Here is a 17,850-nt window from a genome sequence, read left to right as displayed (position 1 = left end):
GAGAAAAAGAATAATAAACATGACAAATAAGGTTTGAAAGCCACATGAGCCGGAGAAAAAACAATAAACATGACAAATAAGGTTTGAAGTATATGAGGATAATTTTTCTATTTGTATATATAGTGTATGTAATAACAAAAAGAAATTATATATATATATATATATATATATATTTTCTTTTTATATATATAGTGTATATAAAAAAAAAAAAAATATATATATATATATATATATATATATATATATATATATATATATATATAACTTTAATATCAAAGAAAATTAGAATATCATATAACAAAAAGAAATTATGCATATAGAACATTAATATTAAAGATATTTAGAATACATGTAGTTCAAATATACTTGTATCTTGTGTTTTATTCTTGCTTTACTACATTGTTTCTTTTCTACTTCTCACACCATTTGTTTCTTTATTTTTTATTTCATTCTTAGTCATTAAAACACAAAAAAACTTTCTCTCAAACTTTTATTTAAATTTTTTATTTATATTAAAAAATTAAATTAAACTTTCTTACTAAAAGAAGAAAAAGACAAAATTTAGTAAATGAATACTCAATCAAGAGGGAAAGAATATCTCTATAACAATTAATCGAACAAAATTAAAATATTTCAATAACAATTAATTTCACCCTAAATGTTTCGTTGTCCATTATTGTTCGTGCTCATTGAAAAAGAGTTTGTATAGTAAACGCGTTAATTAACAAATAACAATGTGATGATCATGTGAGTCTCCATAATTTTAATGGGCAATAACAAGGTACGAGTGAGATATCATATAAATCACATGTCTTTAAAAAAACTATTTATAATATTTTATATTTGATGATTTTTTTTTATTAAAACTAATAAAATAAGTCACTATCTCGTGATCAAATATCTCAATCATCTATTCTCATCTAAAACATATCAAAACCAATCATAGCATGTCACATAGGGAATATTTGGATTCACTATGGAAAAATTAACATGTGGTTATCTAGACTTGAGATTCGTACTATCTGATAATCACTTTTCAGAACTTAAAATTGATTTTGATAGATTGATTTTACATCATTCTAACTCAAAACTCTATTCCTTCTATTACACAAATTAAAAAGAATTCCTTTGTACTTCGCTACAAACATGGTTTAGTTTTTTACTATATATTAATAAAAGTTGATAATATAAATTAATATTGTAAATTTTGTATGTAGTTATTTATAAATTATCCACTGTATATAGATATATTTAATATTAACACTTTATATTTCAAAATAAATTAATACTCCCTCTGTTATACAATATGTGATCAATTCGTCAAAAGAAAGTGGCTCAAAACGAATAACTCTTTCAATTTATGTTATTTTTTTCAATTATATTATTTAATAAATACTATTTATAACATTTTTAATGTAATATCTTCTACTATGTATTTATGATATTGATAATGCATTAATAATTAATAAATATAATTTAATAAAAATAGTATTTTCTCTTTCATTTATACATTTTTCTTATTATATGTACTATGATCAAATAATTCAATTATTTTAAGATGAAAGAACTAATATTAATAGGAGTAGATTTTGAAAAAGTGTAATAAATATCTCTAGTAATTTGCGTATGAGCTTATATTTAAGAACACAAAGATTATCAATATATGCTTATAATCGAGGATGAAGGGAGTAAATGAAAGAGAGAATAATATTTTTAATAAAATTTTAATGTATTCGTCATTACCATTAATATAAAATAGAAAAATATTGAATCTGAAGTGTGCATATAATATCATTTATCTCACTTTTACATAATTATATTTAAAAATTGTTCAAAATTCTAATAAAGATTTTCAACACTCTTCATAAATATAAGTCAACAACTCTCTCTATCTCCATGGTTAAGATAATGATCTAACTAGTATCGATTCGACAAATTAATTTTAAATGAATTATTCATTAATTTTTCTTTTATTTTTATTAAATCGACCTCAATCAAATTGGTATGTCAAACTCAAAACCAAAAAGACTATTTTAAAAAGATATTACAATTAAAATTTTAAATAATTTTTAAACACGAATATAAGATAATTTTTTTAGCATTCACATTGAATTAAATGAAAATGAATTAAACATTTGTTAAGTAGAAAACCAAAAGAATAGTAACTACCATAGAGAAGTGAGATACCCCAATCTGTAGGCCCCACTGAAATATTGTTGTTTTGTTAATAAAAACATTTTCCGTCACACTTAACGCCCCATTGCCTCCCCTTGTTTTCCATATAAATACAACACTCTCAATCAACCACTCTTTCTCTCTCCTTTTCCCTCTAACCGTCAATTTCTCTTTTCAAAATATCGTCTCGTCAACATTCCCATTCTAGAGACAGAGTGGTTCTTTCTCGTTGTCCATGTGAATGAATTCATAATTTGTGCTTCTATTAGAAACCTTTTTTGTTGTTGTTATTTGTACAAACTACAAGCAAGCAAACAAGCATTATGGTTGTTGGAGTGATTTCCGAGCACACAAATAACGACAACAATTCCTATAACACATTTTTAGCACTTCTCTTCAATTGTTGTTTCAAAGTTTCTATATAAACACTTTCTCAATATGAAGTTGAGTTACGGAAGAGACGTCAAGAGGAGACAAACCTAGAACAACAACAACTTTCTTTGCTCTTTGGTAAAGTCATTTTTCAATATAATTCAGATAATTACTCAATATCATTTTACTATTCTCGATGTCAACCTAAATACATTTTTCGAAAATAGTGATATTTTATTAAATTTATCATTAATTTATAGTTTTTAGTTGTTTTTGTTCCGTGTTTTGTATTATTTTGTTTAATTAAATAATTAATAATAAGAGATAATTTGATTCTCTATGATAAGAAGTAAGAACACTATACAACTTTTTTTTGTTTCCGATGGAGATTGATTGTGATTGTGATTTACTGATTTTGATTTACACAAAAGATAAAAAGAGAGAATCGAAAATTTGTGTCAGAAAATTTGGTCTCGGATACGCTTCGTATTTTTTATTTATTTTATTTATTTTCGATTTTTTGTATATAAATGATCATTATTACTTACATGACATGATAGTAGTAGCCATAGCTCCATCATTCTTATTCTAACGAGAATGAGTGAATCCGAATTTTAATTATTAATTTTTTTTTCTTCTTTTGCTTCACATTTTATTTTATTTTTCTGTTATTCTTGATTCAATGGTTTTTTTTCCTTTTCGTTTTATAAGCTTAGGACCATTTGTTTATTACTTACTTGAAACTGTTTCTTTTTTTATCTATAAAATAAAATAAAAAATTCCTTTGTTGCTGCATGAACTTATTTCCTAGTACATGTTTTATTTTTCTTTAAAAATAAAAATGATTTGAATACGACTATTTTATTACTATTCAAATATATTTTTATTCACGTATTTGATTTGTTTATATTTAAAAACAAAATGGTACATTGATATGGTTGATTTCCAAATGACTAGTTATTTGATTAAATGAATGTGAAGGAAAAAGAATAAATAAATAAATAGTATTGCATGGTTTTGTTATTATTGTTTGAATTTGCAGAGGAGTGAAGATGTTTGAATGCATAAGATGTACGAAGCAAGCGGCGGAAGAAGAGGCTGAAGAAGTCCGTCAGAGTGGCACGCCGACCAGAAAAGAAGCCGTCAAAAGCCTGACTGCTCAGGTTCTCTCTCTTACAATTTTTGCTTTTTGCACCTTCTTTTTACTTTTTTCTACCTTCATCGTCAAAACTAAATTATATGAGTGTCCTCCAATTGTGGGGACCATCCTTCGAATCTTCTATGTTTTTATCTCCATCTATATAGACTCTATACCTATATATAATTTTGCCTTGAGGCTTTTTCTTTTTATTATGAATATTTAACTATAGTTTTTAAATTGAATAACATTAATATTAGTATTGTGTTAATGATATTTTGATTTTATGTATAATTTTGTGTTTAAAATGTAATTTTATTTTAAGTTTATGTGTATGAATAATGAAACTTGATTTTTTCAATTTTCAATGTGAGTATATGAATAAATAAACATTAATCAACTAGTTAGATGAATCTTAATTTTGTTTTTAGGAGAAATGAATCTCAATTATATGTTGGACTACTTTTTTTTTTTTATTTATATATATAATAGTTGAAGTAAATTTTCAAAAGTTGTGTGTAAGGATGTGATTTATTTGATATTTTTGATATAAATATAAAATATGTGTGTGATACACACACGAGTATACTATTTATCTAGGAAGTAGGAAGAGATTGATTTGGTTTTAGGATGACGTAAATGTGTTGTACAGTGTTTTGGACACTTTATGTTGTTGACGGATGGTCCACTTCATCACTTAGATTGGTCCATTTAATTAATTTATATTTATATGCATGTGGTGGTGATGTGACTAACATCATCATCAACCAATCAAGTCGGTTCTGAGGCCTATTCTTTCTTTTGATTTATGAATTGTGGAACCAACTTGTCTAGTAGTTTCTCAGTACCTTTTTTGGCCAATTTTAATTGCATATGAAAATGTAGTACCTTTTTTTTTCCGTAAATTTTACAATCTAATATGATAAAATTTAATTAATATTTACTCTCTAACATACCAAGATTGTTATTTCTTCAATGACTTAATTACCATTTTAATTTCTCTTTGTTTTGATGAACTGTTTGATTTCAAAACATCTTTCACATTCATTGGTTTAGTTATTGTTTCACAGAGATGCCTAGCAAAAAATGGAATGACATATTCATATATGGTGTGGCCCATCCTTAAAATTCTTGTCGCCCAACTGTTTTTTCAAAAGTATTTTATAATTAAATGAGTTTAGATTTAATGTAGTTGAGGTTATCAATGTCATGTCAATTATATATTTCAAAGTTCAAATTTTAATTTAAATAAAATTTGTTTTTAAAATTTAGACTCTTTAATATTGATTGAACAATTTAGATGTATCAGACTGCGATATAGTTAGAGGTTATTGACTGCGATATAGTTAGAGTTGTTGACTGCGATATTGTTAGAGGTTGTTGACTGCCGTCAATTTTAATACTATTTATTACGACAGAAAAAGTATATAAACATTTATTAGTAGCAATTTTATTTACATCATTAGCCATGAGTATAGTTGAAGCATTTTAAATAAAATTGCCATATAAATAGAAAAACATGGATTTCATTCAAATTTTATGACGAGTCTATTTTTGTTCTCATTATAAATGCTTATTAGATACCTTTTGATCTTCATGCTACTCCTTGGCAGCAATTGTTGCATGCAATTCTGAACAAGACACTTAACTTTTTAAAAAGATGGGAGAAACTTTGATTTAATTATCTTACAACATGATGCCTATAGCAACTAGTTTGAATCAAATGTTTCTGATTTATACATGAATATGTTGACAATTCATATTTGGATAGATGTTGTTGGAGTTTTCTACAAATAGGAAATGCTTTCCATTGAAGGCACACAGTTGATAGTATAGGATATATATGAGGTACCTAAAAGGGAGTTTCAAGTCCATGAACGTTGTTTTCATCCACTTGTATCTCCAAGTACATTCTCCACCGAACTAGCTGTAAAGTTAATGCACTATGCTTCTAAAATAACACAAGCCTGAAAAACCTTAGACTCCATCTAGTCTTTCCTTGTATGTGTGACATTTCACATGCTCTTCTGCTATTTTATGATTTGACCAAATCCATGTGGATATCTTCAGATTAATTAGCTTATATTTTAATTTCACTTTTGCAATCAACTATATGGCTTCAAGAAATGGTACTTTTAATTGCTTTGTTTGTATTTTCTTCTTCTAGTAACTTTAGAATTGAATCAATTGATTCTCCATCTATACCTTTTTGTCCATCAATAGTTCATCATTGAACTAAGCAATCCTATTGAGTTTTTAAATGGAAAGGGTGATCTAATCTTTAGATTTTATGGTCAAAATCCACACATAGCTTTAATGCATTGATGGTAATAACTTTAATGTCTATTTTTTGTGCACATGCAGATAAAGGATATAGTGCTGAAGTTTTCAGGTGCATACAAGCAACTCAAACCCTCCTCCTGCACAGGAACAAGTTCCTACAGAAAAGGACTGAGATCATCATATGCTGATTCTGAAGCTAACTCAGAAGGGGTTCAATACCCTTATATGGGAGGTGTAAGCTCAGGTTCAACTCCTCCTTGTGACTTACGTGAAAATTTCACTGGTGGAAGAACAGAACAAAGATTCATAGGCTCAACCAGTGGTGTCCAAACCACTACTACTACAGTGCATGAGCCAGTAGTGCCAGAACCTGAAGCTGTGGTGGAGGAAGAAAAAGAAGAAACCAAAGTGTGGGTGGCACAGGTTGAGCCAGGGGTTGACATAACCTTTGTGGCTCTTCCTAATGGTGCAAATGATCTCAGAAGAATTCGCTTCAAGTATGTTTAGAATTTACTATAGGCTTTTGTTTTCCTTTACTAGTTTTTAGTTTAACTCTTACTATGGTGCAAATGATCTCTCAGAAGAAATGCTAAGTATTTACTATTTAGTAATGGTAGATTTTATATGTTGGTCCTTGACATAAGTTTCATAGCAATATCGATCCGTTTAAATTGACTTATTTGAACTTATTTGCTGGTGTAAAACACTTTTGAGATTGTTTGCAAAGTTTATAGAAATAACTTATACATATCATAAGCTATATTTAGCTAATTTCCATTAGCTCTCTAAGATAGCTTATGACAACAACTTATAACTTATATGAAAAATAGTTTAACTTTATTTTAACTTATGACATGTCATAAACTATATTTTGCTCATTTCCATTAGCTCTTTAAAATAGCTTATGACAACAACATATAACTTATATGAAAACAGTTTAACTTTATTTTACCTTTTGTTATAGAAATAGCTTATACAAACATTTATACGACAAATGCTTCAATAAGATGTTTATCGAAACATGATGTTCTAAGTTGTGAAAGAATAGAAATAGTTTATACATATACATTTATATGATAAGCTCTTATGCGATAAACGCTTAAATAAGCTGTTTATCCAAACAAAATGTCCTAAGTTATGAAAGAATATGTACCTTTGATGCCTTAATGTCATACAAACTAGATCATAATTTAGTTTGTGATAAACTTTAATATCTTAAAGCAACAATGATTGAAAATATTTATTGCTTAATATTTAATTTTGAAGCCGAGAAATGTTTGACAAATGGCAAGCTCAAGTGTGGTGGGGTGAGAACTATGACAGGATCAGAGAGCTTTACAATGTACAGAAATTCAACCGAACAGCTCTTAACACTCCTCCAGCATCTGAGGATGAGGTAAACTATAATTTCTACATTCATATGATATCAAGACTCAAGAGACTCTAATATTACATGTACTGCATTTTGTTTTCTACGTACATTGTTGTCTTTGAACAGCAAAGAGATTCTTCTCACTCAAGACAACTATCTGGACAAGATAGTCCTGTGGCTGCTTGGTTGAACAATGATTCAACACAGAGGAATCAGTACTATAATCAACCTTCTGAAATGACTATGTATCAAGGAAACAATGTTCAAAACATGCATGCAGCTGGGTCATCAAGGACTTTTTATAAAGATGAGTTTTCCTTCAGCAATTTCAGTGAAATTGAGTCAGAATGGATTGAACAAGATGAGCCTGGAGTGTTTGTTACCATCAGGCAGTTTCATGATGGGAGCAAGGAGCTTCGCCGCGTCAAATTCAGGTAACTCATTATACTTATTCTATGTCAAAAACATGTTCCTGATGATCCTAGGATTATGTACTAAAGTGAAAGTATGAAATAGTAACATCCTAGATTGTGTGTAACAGGTTGTCTTGTGATCTAGAGGTCATGAGTTCAAATTCTAAAAGCGGACTGTTCGTCCGCTTGTAAGGTTAAGTCTGTGTACATCTACCCTTTCCAGACTCTACCTGGTAGAGTCTCGTGCACTAGACCGCACTTTTCAACCGGCGAATTAAGAAAACTTTTTATTTAGAAGATTGCTATTTGGTAGGCTTTTGTATTGACAGATTCAGAACTCTTTTTGCAGCCGACAGAGGTTTGGAGATGAAGCAGCCAGGAAATGGTGGGAAGAGAACAGAGAGAGAATTCAAGCTCAATACCTATGAAGCTATCTCCTAAGCTGGTTGGAATCTCCAAATTTGTTTCATAAAAATTGCATGCAATGTTGTCAACTCCAGTTTCTTGGAGTAGAGTCTTATATATAAAACTGCATTTCATATCATTGGTGAATATGGTTTCATAGCTTCATAAGTTTTTGACTTGGATTTATTTATTGGGATGTTTAATATTTTCATTTTATATATATGTACTTTGTGGTCATGGTTATTAATAAATTTATCATTTGCTACATTTGTTTACTTTTGAGGTCAATTGGATTTGTCCTTTTACTTGCTTGAATTGTACACTTTTTGATGAATTTATCACACAAAGTTACAAAGTAGTTAATTTTTTATTCAAAAACGGTTTAGAAATAGTTATGATTTGTTGTTTTTACACTGATATCGTAAAAAAACTAAGTCCTATGTTAGGAATAAATAGAATTCTTAATAGAGTTTATGATGACTAATCTAACTAAACTTATAAATCAATTTTGTATTTGTCTAGAGTTTACAGTACTCACACATTTAGTAAAATTGATAGAAAAGAAATTTCGTAAGCCAAATGTGATGGTTGAACTCATTATTTAGTGTGAAAAGCTCAAGTTATATGAATAAATTGAACCTGATATCAATAATATAGTAATAAAAGGATAAATTAATACTATCATCAATAATAGTTTTTTACAGGCTTAGAAATGTAAAAATCTATTAAAAGATTTTGTATAAATACCCAATCTTTTATTTAAAATTGTAAGAATTTTATATCAACATAGTCCCTCACATTCCGAAATAATATTGAAATTGAAAAAGTTCAACGAATTTGTTCAAATGTTTAAATCTATTAATAAGTTTATCCATGATATTATTCTTTAGTTTCAATATCATCATCAACATTATCAATCTTAATATTAAATATCAATGAAAGAAAAAATTTGATTTTAAGAATAATTTTAAAATATGAGAGTATATTGATACACTACTACAAATTTAAGGGACAATTTTGATATCATCATAGAAAAGAAAAATATCAAAAAACATATATCATTCAATAGAAAAAATATCTTGCAATAGTCAAGTGAGAACACTTACATAATAACATTATTATTATGAGAATGATAGGTTAAATCAATTAACATGATGGCAAGTGGCTGGCTTGAACACTGTGCATGAAAGAAAGGATCAAGTCATGAATGAATTGAGGATAGATTCTTCAATTCATGACACCATGGAAATGGCTTTTAAAATGGAACTTGATACTAAATTAAAACCATCATCAATAACAATAGACATGGTAATTAAAAAACTAAATGTGGCAGTTATATATAGTATCAAACAATAGAACAAGAGGAAACTAGCATAAAAATGTAAGAAACTATTAAAAAGTACTTTCTCATCCCAACATAAGTATTGATTTAGTATTTTAAATTGATTTTAATAAATTAATTTGAGTTAAAGTGAACTCAACCAAAAATTAATTGAATCAAGATTATTAAAATAATGGATTAGTACATAAATTCAGACGAATATATCTATTGAGGTGTAAGAAAACACATTAATTTGTTTGGTAAATTTGAAAATTGGTAACTTTGTTCCGGAAACTAAATTTATTTGAATACATAACTTTAATTTTAAATGATAGTCGATTTTTCAAACTCAATTTAAAAAGTTCTTTCTTTTTCCACTCTTCTCTAACAAATTTTAAAATGACATTTACTTTTTTTAAACTCAAACGAAACATTATCTTCTTCTTACTTTGAACTCGTGCTACCTTCATCTTTACCATCACCGTAAATGACCGACAAGCGCGCAAACGGTTGTCGAATCTCGATCAGTGATATAATTTACCTAGTTTAATTTGATATTAATTTATTAGTATGAAATTAAATTTTGAAGTTTGAATTATCGATAAATTTGAAGTTTCGATAAATGACCGACAAGTCGCGAACGTCTGTCGAATCTTTTGCTTTGTAATTAAATTTGAAGTTTGAATTATCGATAAATTTATAGTATTAAAAAAATATGTCTTTTATATATCAATTTTAATAGTATTCTAATATGTGATAAATTTGATGAATTTACATATTGAATTTATATAAATAAAACAAATTTATTTAAAAATTTAAATTTGACAACCTTGAAATAAATTTAAAATAATTTATATTTGAATATCATTGCAATAAACTTGATTAACATCAAATATTATTTGTAGAATTTGGACTAAACTTGTTTTTGAATTTGTAAATTGTAAAAATGAATATTAACACGAGCGTATATATTTAAGATATATTATATGTAGATTTATTTCCACATTTATCAATTTATTTATTTTCTCTTTTGTTTAAGAGTATTTTTTCTTTTAGTTATACAACAACTTAGATTATCCACTAAATTCTCATAAATAAAATACTAGCCTTTCGATTATAGATTACACGGATTAAACGACCTCGTATTATTGTAATGGATAATAAATATCTTTTTAGTTTATTAATCTCTAGACTGAGACAGATTCAAAAAATTATCGAACGGAGAATCGGAAAAAATTTATGATAAATTTTCGAAAAATTAAATGACAATAATTACTTTTGCAAAAGAACAAACAAAATAGTTATACAATATTAGAGTGGATAAACAATCTGACACTAATATGTTCGATTGATATTAAAAGAATAAATTTAGTTTACTATCATTTAAACAAATTTAGTTTAATGGTGGATAAATTAAAAGAATAAAAGGTTAAACAAAATAGAAGGATAAAATAATTTATATTATTTAAAAATAAAAAAATCACACAAAAATTTACATTCATATCTATAAAGATATAAATATAATTTATATAATAGATTGTTATATGTGAGTATTTTTCATGAAAAATTGAATAATTTATAAGTATGAATGCCTTCTCTATTCGTATATTTGGATGTTTTCTAATAGTTTCTTTTATATGTATTAGTCTTCATTTGTCTCTAGTAATTTAACTATTCCCTATTTAATTTATTTTCGTTGTTATAAGATCTATATATCTTCTCATGCCCAAATCACTTAAGCTATACTTGTATTTTTTTTTTACATCAGTTCATGTTTTTATTATCCTTTGTCTTTAATTACTCTTTGTTAATTTATTAAAAAAAAGGGGACCCGTCCTTCAAAGCTTTTCATGTTCAAAGCTTCTTCTACATTGTATAACCAAATTTTCACCGTTCTTTAGCCATTTAGACACTTTTTTGTTTAAGCTGGAAGTTTATTTGCCTTGCAATATAATGTCTTAACATTCCATTTCCAAAAAACATGCATACAAGTTGGAATTCCTCCATGACAAAAATTCATTCAACTAGGGTTGTATTAAGTTGATTTTTTTTAACTATATTATTTTAAAATCAATATATGAATTTAGATTTATAATCAAATTATTGATTTAAATCAATTATAAAATTATTTATAGTTAAATAACTGATTTTTAATTAAGCAACTGGTTTTAAAAAATTCAATTTTAAAATCGATTTTTTTTCAAAATCAGTTCAAATTTGATTATTTTTTAGATTTATTTTTAAAAAATCATCTATTCATAGTTTACAAATCAGTTATTTAAAAAAAAACAATTATTTATATTTAAAAATTGATTATTTTTACAAAATAAAAGCTCAATAAAAATTAAGTTCAAAATATCTAATAAATTTAATATATTAATTTAATTATCCCTTTTTAATTAATCACCACAAGCCTTTTTTTGACAATTTACTTTTATTTTTTGAGAAATAATTTTTAACCAAATATTTAAAATAAATTTAAATCCAATTTTAAATCTAAACCTCATAACTGAATTTTTTTCACCGCCTTACATTCAACCACCCAATAGAGCCAAACCACTTCGCTAGCATAATAATGATAAGTCGATATAATATTTTATAAATTCAACAAAAATAATTTAGTATTATTTCATAATAAGTCGTTGATAATGGCAAAGGATAAACACCAATAATAATAATAATAATAATAATAATAATAATAATAATAATAATAATAATAATAATAATAATAATAATAATAATAATAATAATAATAAAAATCTCAAATCAAGGTTTGGGCTATATTATTCTACCGTTATATAATACACACACTTTTGTCTCTCCACACCATTTCACGAGAATTAAGAAAGTCCAATAGCCAAGAACACTCTCTCTGAGATTCATTGCATTCTATAACAATCAACAAATCAAGCTTTCCAAACCAAGAAATTTTCACTCATGGATTCTCTCATAGACCAACCAAAAACTCCTCAACTTTACGAACAAATTGCAAGAAACGTTTCAATGCCAGTGTCAACTCGATCTCACACAATGAACAATTCAAACAATCTCCAACTCTCTCTAAGATTGATCGCATCTTGTAACAATCATCAAATCAAGCTTTCAAAACCAAGAAATTTGTACTATGGATTCTCTCATAGACCAACCAAAAACTCCTCAACTTTACGAACAAATTGCAAGAAACGTTTCAATGCCAGTTTCAACTCGATCTCACACAATGAACAATTCAAATCCACATCAAGGTTTAAAGAAGAAATTGAAACCCCTAACACTGTTATACAAACAAAAAAACCTTTTACCTCCCAAGAACCCTTCTTCCAAGAACCGTGTGGTGGCTCGGAAGCTGTCGTTACCGGAAACGGAGAAAACAGGGAACAGAGTAACGGTGTTTGTGAGAGTGAGACCAATTTCGAAGAAGGAAAAGGAAGCGGATTCGAGGTGTTGTGTAACGATCGTGAATCCCCGTGACGTTTATTTGACCGAATTCGTTAATCCTAACGGTTACTTGAGGTTGAAGAGAATTCGTAGACGTCATTTCACCTTTGATGCTTGCTTTCCTGATTCAGCTACTCAACAGGAAGTTTATTCCACCACGTGAGTTCTCTTCTCTATACCACCACATTCACACCTTAATTACATTCAATTAATTAACTTTTCTCAAATTATTATCTCATGTGTGCTGTTCGGTATTTGTGTGTATGTTATGTGCTTCATTCATAATTTTCCTAAATTTGGCTTTCCTACAAATATAGTATAACATTATTAAATTAAATATGTCTTATTGGATTCTCTTACAATTCTAGTTACATTCAATCACTTTTATTTTTACAATCTATGAAGTTTTTCCATCTCTTTACTTTCTATTTTAATCTTCTGAAGTTTAATAACAATGTATAGACTAGTTTTATAAGTGCTTTCACATCTTAATGTTATTAATTGGTGGGTTAAAAAATTGTTTACATTGCATTTTCAGAACCTCAGAACTTGTGGAAGGAGTTCTACAAGGGAGGAATGGGACAGTTTTTTGTTATGGTGCCACTGGAGCTGGAAAAACTTACACAATGCTTGGTACAGTGGAGAGCCCGGGGGTGATGGTGTTGGCAATTAATGATCTTTTCGGTAAAATCAAGACGAGAAGTTGTGATGGAAACTATGCTGTTCATTTGTCCTATCTTGAGGTTTATAATGAAACCGTAAGAGATTTGATTTCACCTGGAAGACCTCTAGTTTTGAGAGAAGATAAACAGGTCCACTTTCTTATCTTAATTGTAATTTTAAAAGAAAATTAGCCATGTTCAAGAGAAATGTTACTGATAATTTGTTCCTGTTATGGTACCTGTGAATTTTTGTTTGTTGTGAAGAGTTCTTGTTTTTGCTGCATCCCATTAAATCACAATCTGATCTTACCTTGTCTAACTATATTTTAGGGGATTGTGGCAGCAGGTCTTACACAATACAGAGTTTACTCTACTGATGAAGTAATATTCTGAACCATTCTGGTATATTGGAAGATTGCTGAATGAATTTTTTAAGTTTTAATTTGCTTTTGCTGCTTCAGGTGATGATATTGCTTCAGCAAGGAAATCATAACAGAACTACAGAACCAACTCGTGCAAATGAAACATCTTCACGTTCCCATGCTGTCTTGCAGGTACACTTTTGAAGGGTGTTTACAGAAAATGATGCAAAAACCCTTATATGCTGTGATTGTGACTTGTGCTTAGTTTATTTGTTACATATAGGTTGTTGTTGAATACCAAGTTAGAGATGCTGCAATGAATATTATTAAAAATGTGGGAAAGCTCTCGTTGGTTGATCTTGCAGGGTCAGAGAGAGCTCTTGCCACAGATCAAATAACACTTAGATCTCTTGAGGGTGCCAACATTAATCGGTCTCTTCTTGCACTAAGCAGCTGCATCAATGCTCTTGTAGATGGAAAGAAGCATATACCATACCGAAATTCAAAATTGACTCAGCTTCTCAAAGATTCACTAGGAGGAACATGCAGCACTGTCATGATTGCTAACATAAGCCCAAGTAGCCTCTCATCTGGTGAAACTCAAAACACCCTTCATTGGGCTGATAGAGCCAAGGAGATTCGAACAAAGGTTGAATCCTCTAACCATTTCAAAATTTCACTGACACAATAGTACGAGTATTTTCTAAATGTTTTTTCATAAATCGTCACATGTATTAATATTTTGGCTTATGGAGTGATAACGAGCATGTTTTTACCCTTTGATATAATGTTCACATTTTTTGTTGTTTGGAATTTTTCATTTGGTGTCGAATACATCACTCAGTTGATTCTGAATAACGAAACTGAAACCTGTTAGACATGGATGCAGGCAAATGATGCAAATGAGGATCTATTTCCAGTAATTGAAACAGGAACAGACCAGGCCACGCTAGTACTTGAGCTGCAAAAGGAGAATCGGGAAATGCGAATGCAGCTAGCACGGCAGCAACAAAAGCTTTTGTCACTCGAAGCACAGTCCTTAGCAGGATATTCATGCTCAACACCACCATCCGCTACATCTCTTCTTTCGACTCCTCCAACATCTTTTCAACCAAACGAAAAGCGATGGACCAGAAACTCTCTCTTTACTGCAATTTATCTCACTCCAGAGACCAAGTACAACGGAAAGAAGATAGCCATCACTGTCAGAACACTTTATGAAAATGTAAGATCCCTGGAGTCAGAGATAGAGAGAATGAGAAAGGACCGCTCTTTGCTTATAAAGCAGAAAGACGATGCTATTTGCAAGTTTTCAGAAAAAAGTGGGAAAAAAGCAACAACAGCAGAGACAATATTAACCAGATCTAGCATACGGCCAACGCATGAAAAGTGGAAAAGTCCAAGTTTTCGATCACCACTACCAAAGGCCAAGAAACGAAGCTTTTGGGACACTACTGCTGCTAACAGCCCATCAGTTACTGCACTAAATGGGAGAAAAACTAGAAGCCATGTCATGTCTGAACCCACACTTCTTCAGGTATGTGTTTCTTCTCCCCCAACCTCTATAAAGCATATACACTTTTCCAAACTGTCATGTCACGTGACTGACATGTCTCAGGCACCAACATTTTTTTGACACACCAAAGAACTTGTCTTACACTCCTTAGTTAGCAATAAATAAAATATATATTTTTTAAGCTCGACGCATCTCAGACTCGGTTAAACACCTATTGTGGTTGAATGCTTCTTAGTCACTCTAAACATAAAAGAAAAGTCATCTTTTATTATATTTTACATTAAAAAATTATAAAATCAAATAAAATATATGAAGCACATAGCCTTTATTCATTGAAACTCAAAGACTTGTATGTCTTATTCTATTGGGGCTCATCATCATAACTAGTTGTTTTAAGATATGATTCATCATATTTTCAGATTTTTTTTGTAAGGATTTCATTGTGAAATAATCCCTCTTAGAGTCTTAATGTAATATACCTTTTTTTAGGATCATTATATGAAAGTTGTTATCTATATTATTTTTGCAAGAATTCATGTGAAACTAAATAACTTTGTATCTTGAAGATTAATATATAAATGTTGTCTTTAATAACGGTTTCTTCAACCTTACATGTTTATTACATTTTTCCGCCACAGTCTGCTTGTCGAAAGGGAAATACTTGGAAGTGACGGGGGAGATTCAAGGACAGACTAGAACCCATGTGACAGAAGGTCTGGTATTTTTTGAAGACTTTGAACTGGCCGTGGCACAAACGAAATTCCATTATTAAGTATATCTGTAAATGAGATAGAGAATGATAGTTTATTAGGCTTAGTTAGGAGTAGAACCAGAGGGTATTGATACTTTTGAGAAAATTCCGTGATTATTTTTATTTCTCATTGTATTCATTCATTTTTTTCTTATTTGATTTGAGTGGTATATTAAAGCTCACCAATTTCAATAAAATTATGGTTGACATGGATTATAATATATTTGAAAGTGTGTAGAATGCAACATATTATTATTATTGTTAATGCAACATATTATTATTATTGTTAATGCAACATATTATTATTATTGTTATTATTTGTTTAAATCATGAAGGGTATAAATCAGTTACTTTTAGGAGTAATTCTATAACAATTTACTTGATTTAATATTTTAATATAAACAATAAATTTTATTAATCGAATCGTAAAATTAAAACCTCTTATTTAATAGATCAATTCAACAAATTTCTATAAAATTTTAAAATTATTGGATACTTCGTTAAATAATTTCATAGAAAGAACGAATAACAAAAAACAATGAACCTACATCCCAGTAAAATGAAAAATGATACAAAAGAGCATATTGCAAACAAATGATTTTGTATAAAAGAACAATAGAAAAGAATTGGTTCGTCATAATGGATCTGGATCCAGTTTAGGGACTATGGCAGATTTGAGCTCTAAATGAGAAACACGAACAACTCCAATAAGCTTCTCGGGCAACTCATCAGAAATATTTGCCTGTTAATGTCAATTGTAACAATCTTATCAGTTTCAAAACAAAACAAAACAAAAATCTTGTCGGGAATTCACAATATATAACCCAGATGATATCAATAAACTGTCAACTAATCCACATTGTCAAAATAATTCTCTTGTTTGAACTTGTCAAGCCCACATTCAGAACAAAGTACAAAATTTACCTCAAGCACACATGTCCATGCATAGTAGTATGTTACATTACAATATATAAAATAATTTCTCATTTAACATTCCAACAAAAGTTATAATTAAGTATTTATAACTCCTAGTAGTTACAGAATGGCAAGCAAAGAAATTTGGTAAAATTAGGAGAAATAGTAAGGCAGATTTGTTCTCAACTAGAAGGTCTACACAATCACCAATATTAGATACATACAATCATCTGAAGAGAATTCAACTAATATCTCAACCACACTTTTTCCGACCTCTCTTCTCCTTCCCCTGATGATCCTGAATCCCCTTCGCCGCCTCCCAAAGTGCGAAACCATCACCAGTTGGGTTTGATCCACACCTATTTAGATAACAACTAAATCAATTATTCTGCTGATGACATTCCAAAGAAAATTGGGGAACAAAATTTCCATCACAGTTGAAATTGAATACTGGGAGCCTCACAAGGACTCTAGCAAATGATTCAAGGCAAACAAGGTGCAATGGTCAAAATACCAACTTATATCCACATGAGTAGGAAAACTTTACAATTTACACAGTAAATCAGTGAATTCTGAAATTTATCATATGTTTTTGGACTCCATACCAGATCTCTCTAACTACACTGCCAGAAAAGTTACAGAAAAAATATGTGGAGTAAAGATTCAGCTAAGGTAGTAAAAGAATTTCCCAGTCCAGCCTACACAATAAAGAAGCAGACGGGCCTATCTA

General features: G+C 29.1%; 2 protein-coding genes across 6 annotated transcripts; both read left to right on the top strand.

Moving 5' to 3' along the window:
* Positions 1-2,282: 2,282 nt before the first annotated feature.
* Positions 2,283-8,425, top strand: LOC101514976 (protein Brevis radix-like 1). 2 transcript variants are annotated; one of them, XM_004512353.4, is made up of 6 exons: positions 2,283-2,685; positions 3,590-3,710; positions 6,050-6,465; positions 7,235-7,364; positions 7,467-7,774; positions 8,103-8,425. In XM_004512353.4, the coding sequence occupies exons 2-6, from the start codon at positions 3,600-3,602 to the stop codon at positions 8,179-8,181; spliced, it is 1,044 nt and encodes a 347-aa protein (XP_004512410.1). In that variant the 5' UTR covers positions 2,283-2,685; positions 3,590-3,599; the 3' UTR covers positions 8,182-8,425. The 2 variants fall into 2 exon arrangements, with proteins under 2 accessions (XP_004512410.1, XP_027193182.1); XM_027337381.2 differs by lacking the exons at positions 2,283-2,685; positions 3,590-3,710 and adding an exon at positions 5,278-5,814.
* A 4,101-nt stretch (positions 8,426-12,526) lies between these two features.
* LOC101500180 (kinesin-like protein KIN-8A) lies at positions 12,527-16,428 on the top strand. 4 transcript variants are annotated; one of them, XM_073364670.1, is made up of 7 exons: positions 12,527-13,073; positions 13,453-13,672; positions 13,907-13,957; positions 14,038-14,130; positions 14,222-14,587; positions 14,816-15,475; positions 16,093-16,428. In XM_073364670.1, the coding sequence occupies exons 1-7, from the start codon at positions 12,604-12,606 to the stop codon at positions 16,123-16,125; spliced, it is 1,893 nt and encodes a 630-aa protein (XP_073220771.1). In that variant the 5' UTR covers positions 12,527-12,603; the 3' UTR covers positions 16,126-16,428. The 4 variants fall into 4 exon arrangements, with proteins under 4 accessions (XP_073220771.1, XP_012574572.1, XP_073220770.1 ...); XM_012719118.3 differs by having other exon boundaries at positions 13,453-13,726; XM_027337651.1 differs by having other exon boundaries at positions 12,529-13,073; positions 13,453-13,726; positions 14,828-15,475.
* The last annotated feature ends 1,422 nt before the right edge of the window (positions 16,429-17,850 follow it).

This window comes from Cicer arietinum, chromosome 8 (assembly GCF_000331145.2).
Source record: "Cicer arietinum cultivar CDC Frontier isolate Library 1 chromosome 8, Cicar.CDCFrontier_v2.0, whole genome shotgun sequence".
Taxonomy (NCBI): Eukaryota; Viridiplantae; Streptophyta; class Magnoliopsida; order Fabales; family Fabaceae; genus Cicer; species Cicer arietinum.
The sequence above is the reverse complement of the archived record's forward strand: the minus strand, read 5'-3'. Positions and strand labels throughout refer to the sequence as shown.

Excerpts from the sequence above, each read along its gene's own strand:
- LOC101500180 (XM_012719118.3), top strand. The coding sequence starts at position 12,604 with ATGGATTCTCTCATAGACCAACCAAAAACTCCTCAACTTTACGAACAA. Across the intron at positions 13,074-13,452 it reads CAGGAAGTTTATTCCACCAC|AACCTCAGAACTTGTGGAAG; the intron begins GTGAGTTCTCTT and ends TTGCATTTTCAG. Across the intron at positions 14,588-14,815 it reads CCAAGGAGATTCGAACAAAG|ACATGGATGCAGGCAAATGA; the intron begins GTTGAATCCTCT and ends GAAACCTGTTAG.
- LOC101514976 (XM_004512353.4), top strand. The coding sequence starts at position 3,600 with ATGTTTGAATGCATAAGATGTACGAAGCAAGCGGCGGAAGAAGAGGCT. Across the intron at positions 6,466-7,234 it reads CTCAGAAGAATTCGCTTCAA|CCGAGAAATGTTTGACAAAT; the intron begins GTATGTTTAGAA and ends TTAATTTTGAAG. Across the intron at positions 7,775-8,102 it reads CTTCGCCGCGTCAAATTCAG|CCGACAGAGGTTTGGAGATG; the intron begins GTAACTCATTAT and ends CTCTTTTTGCAG.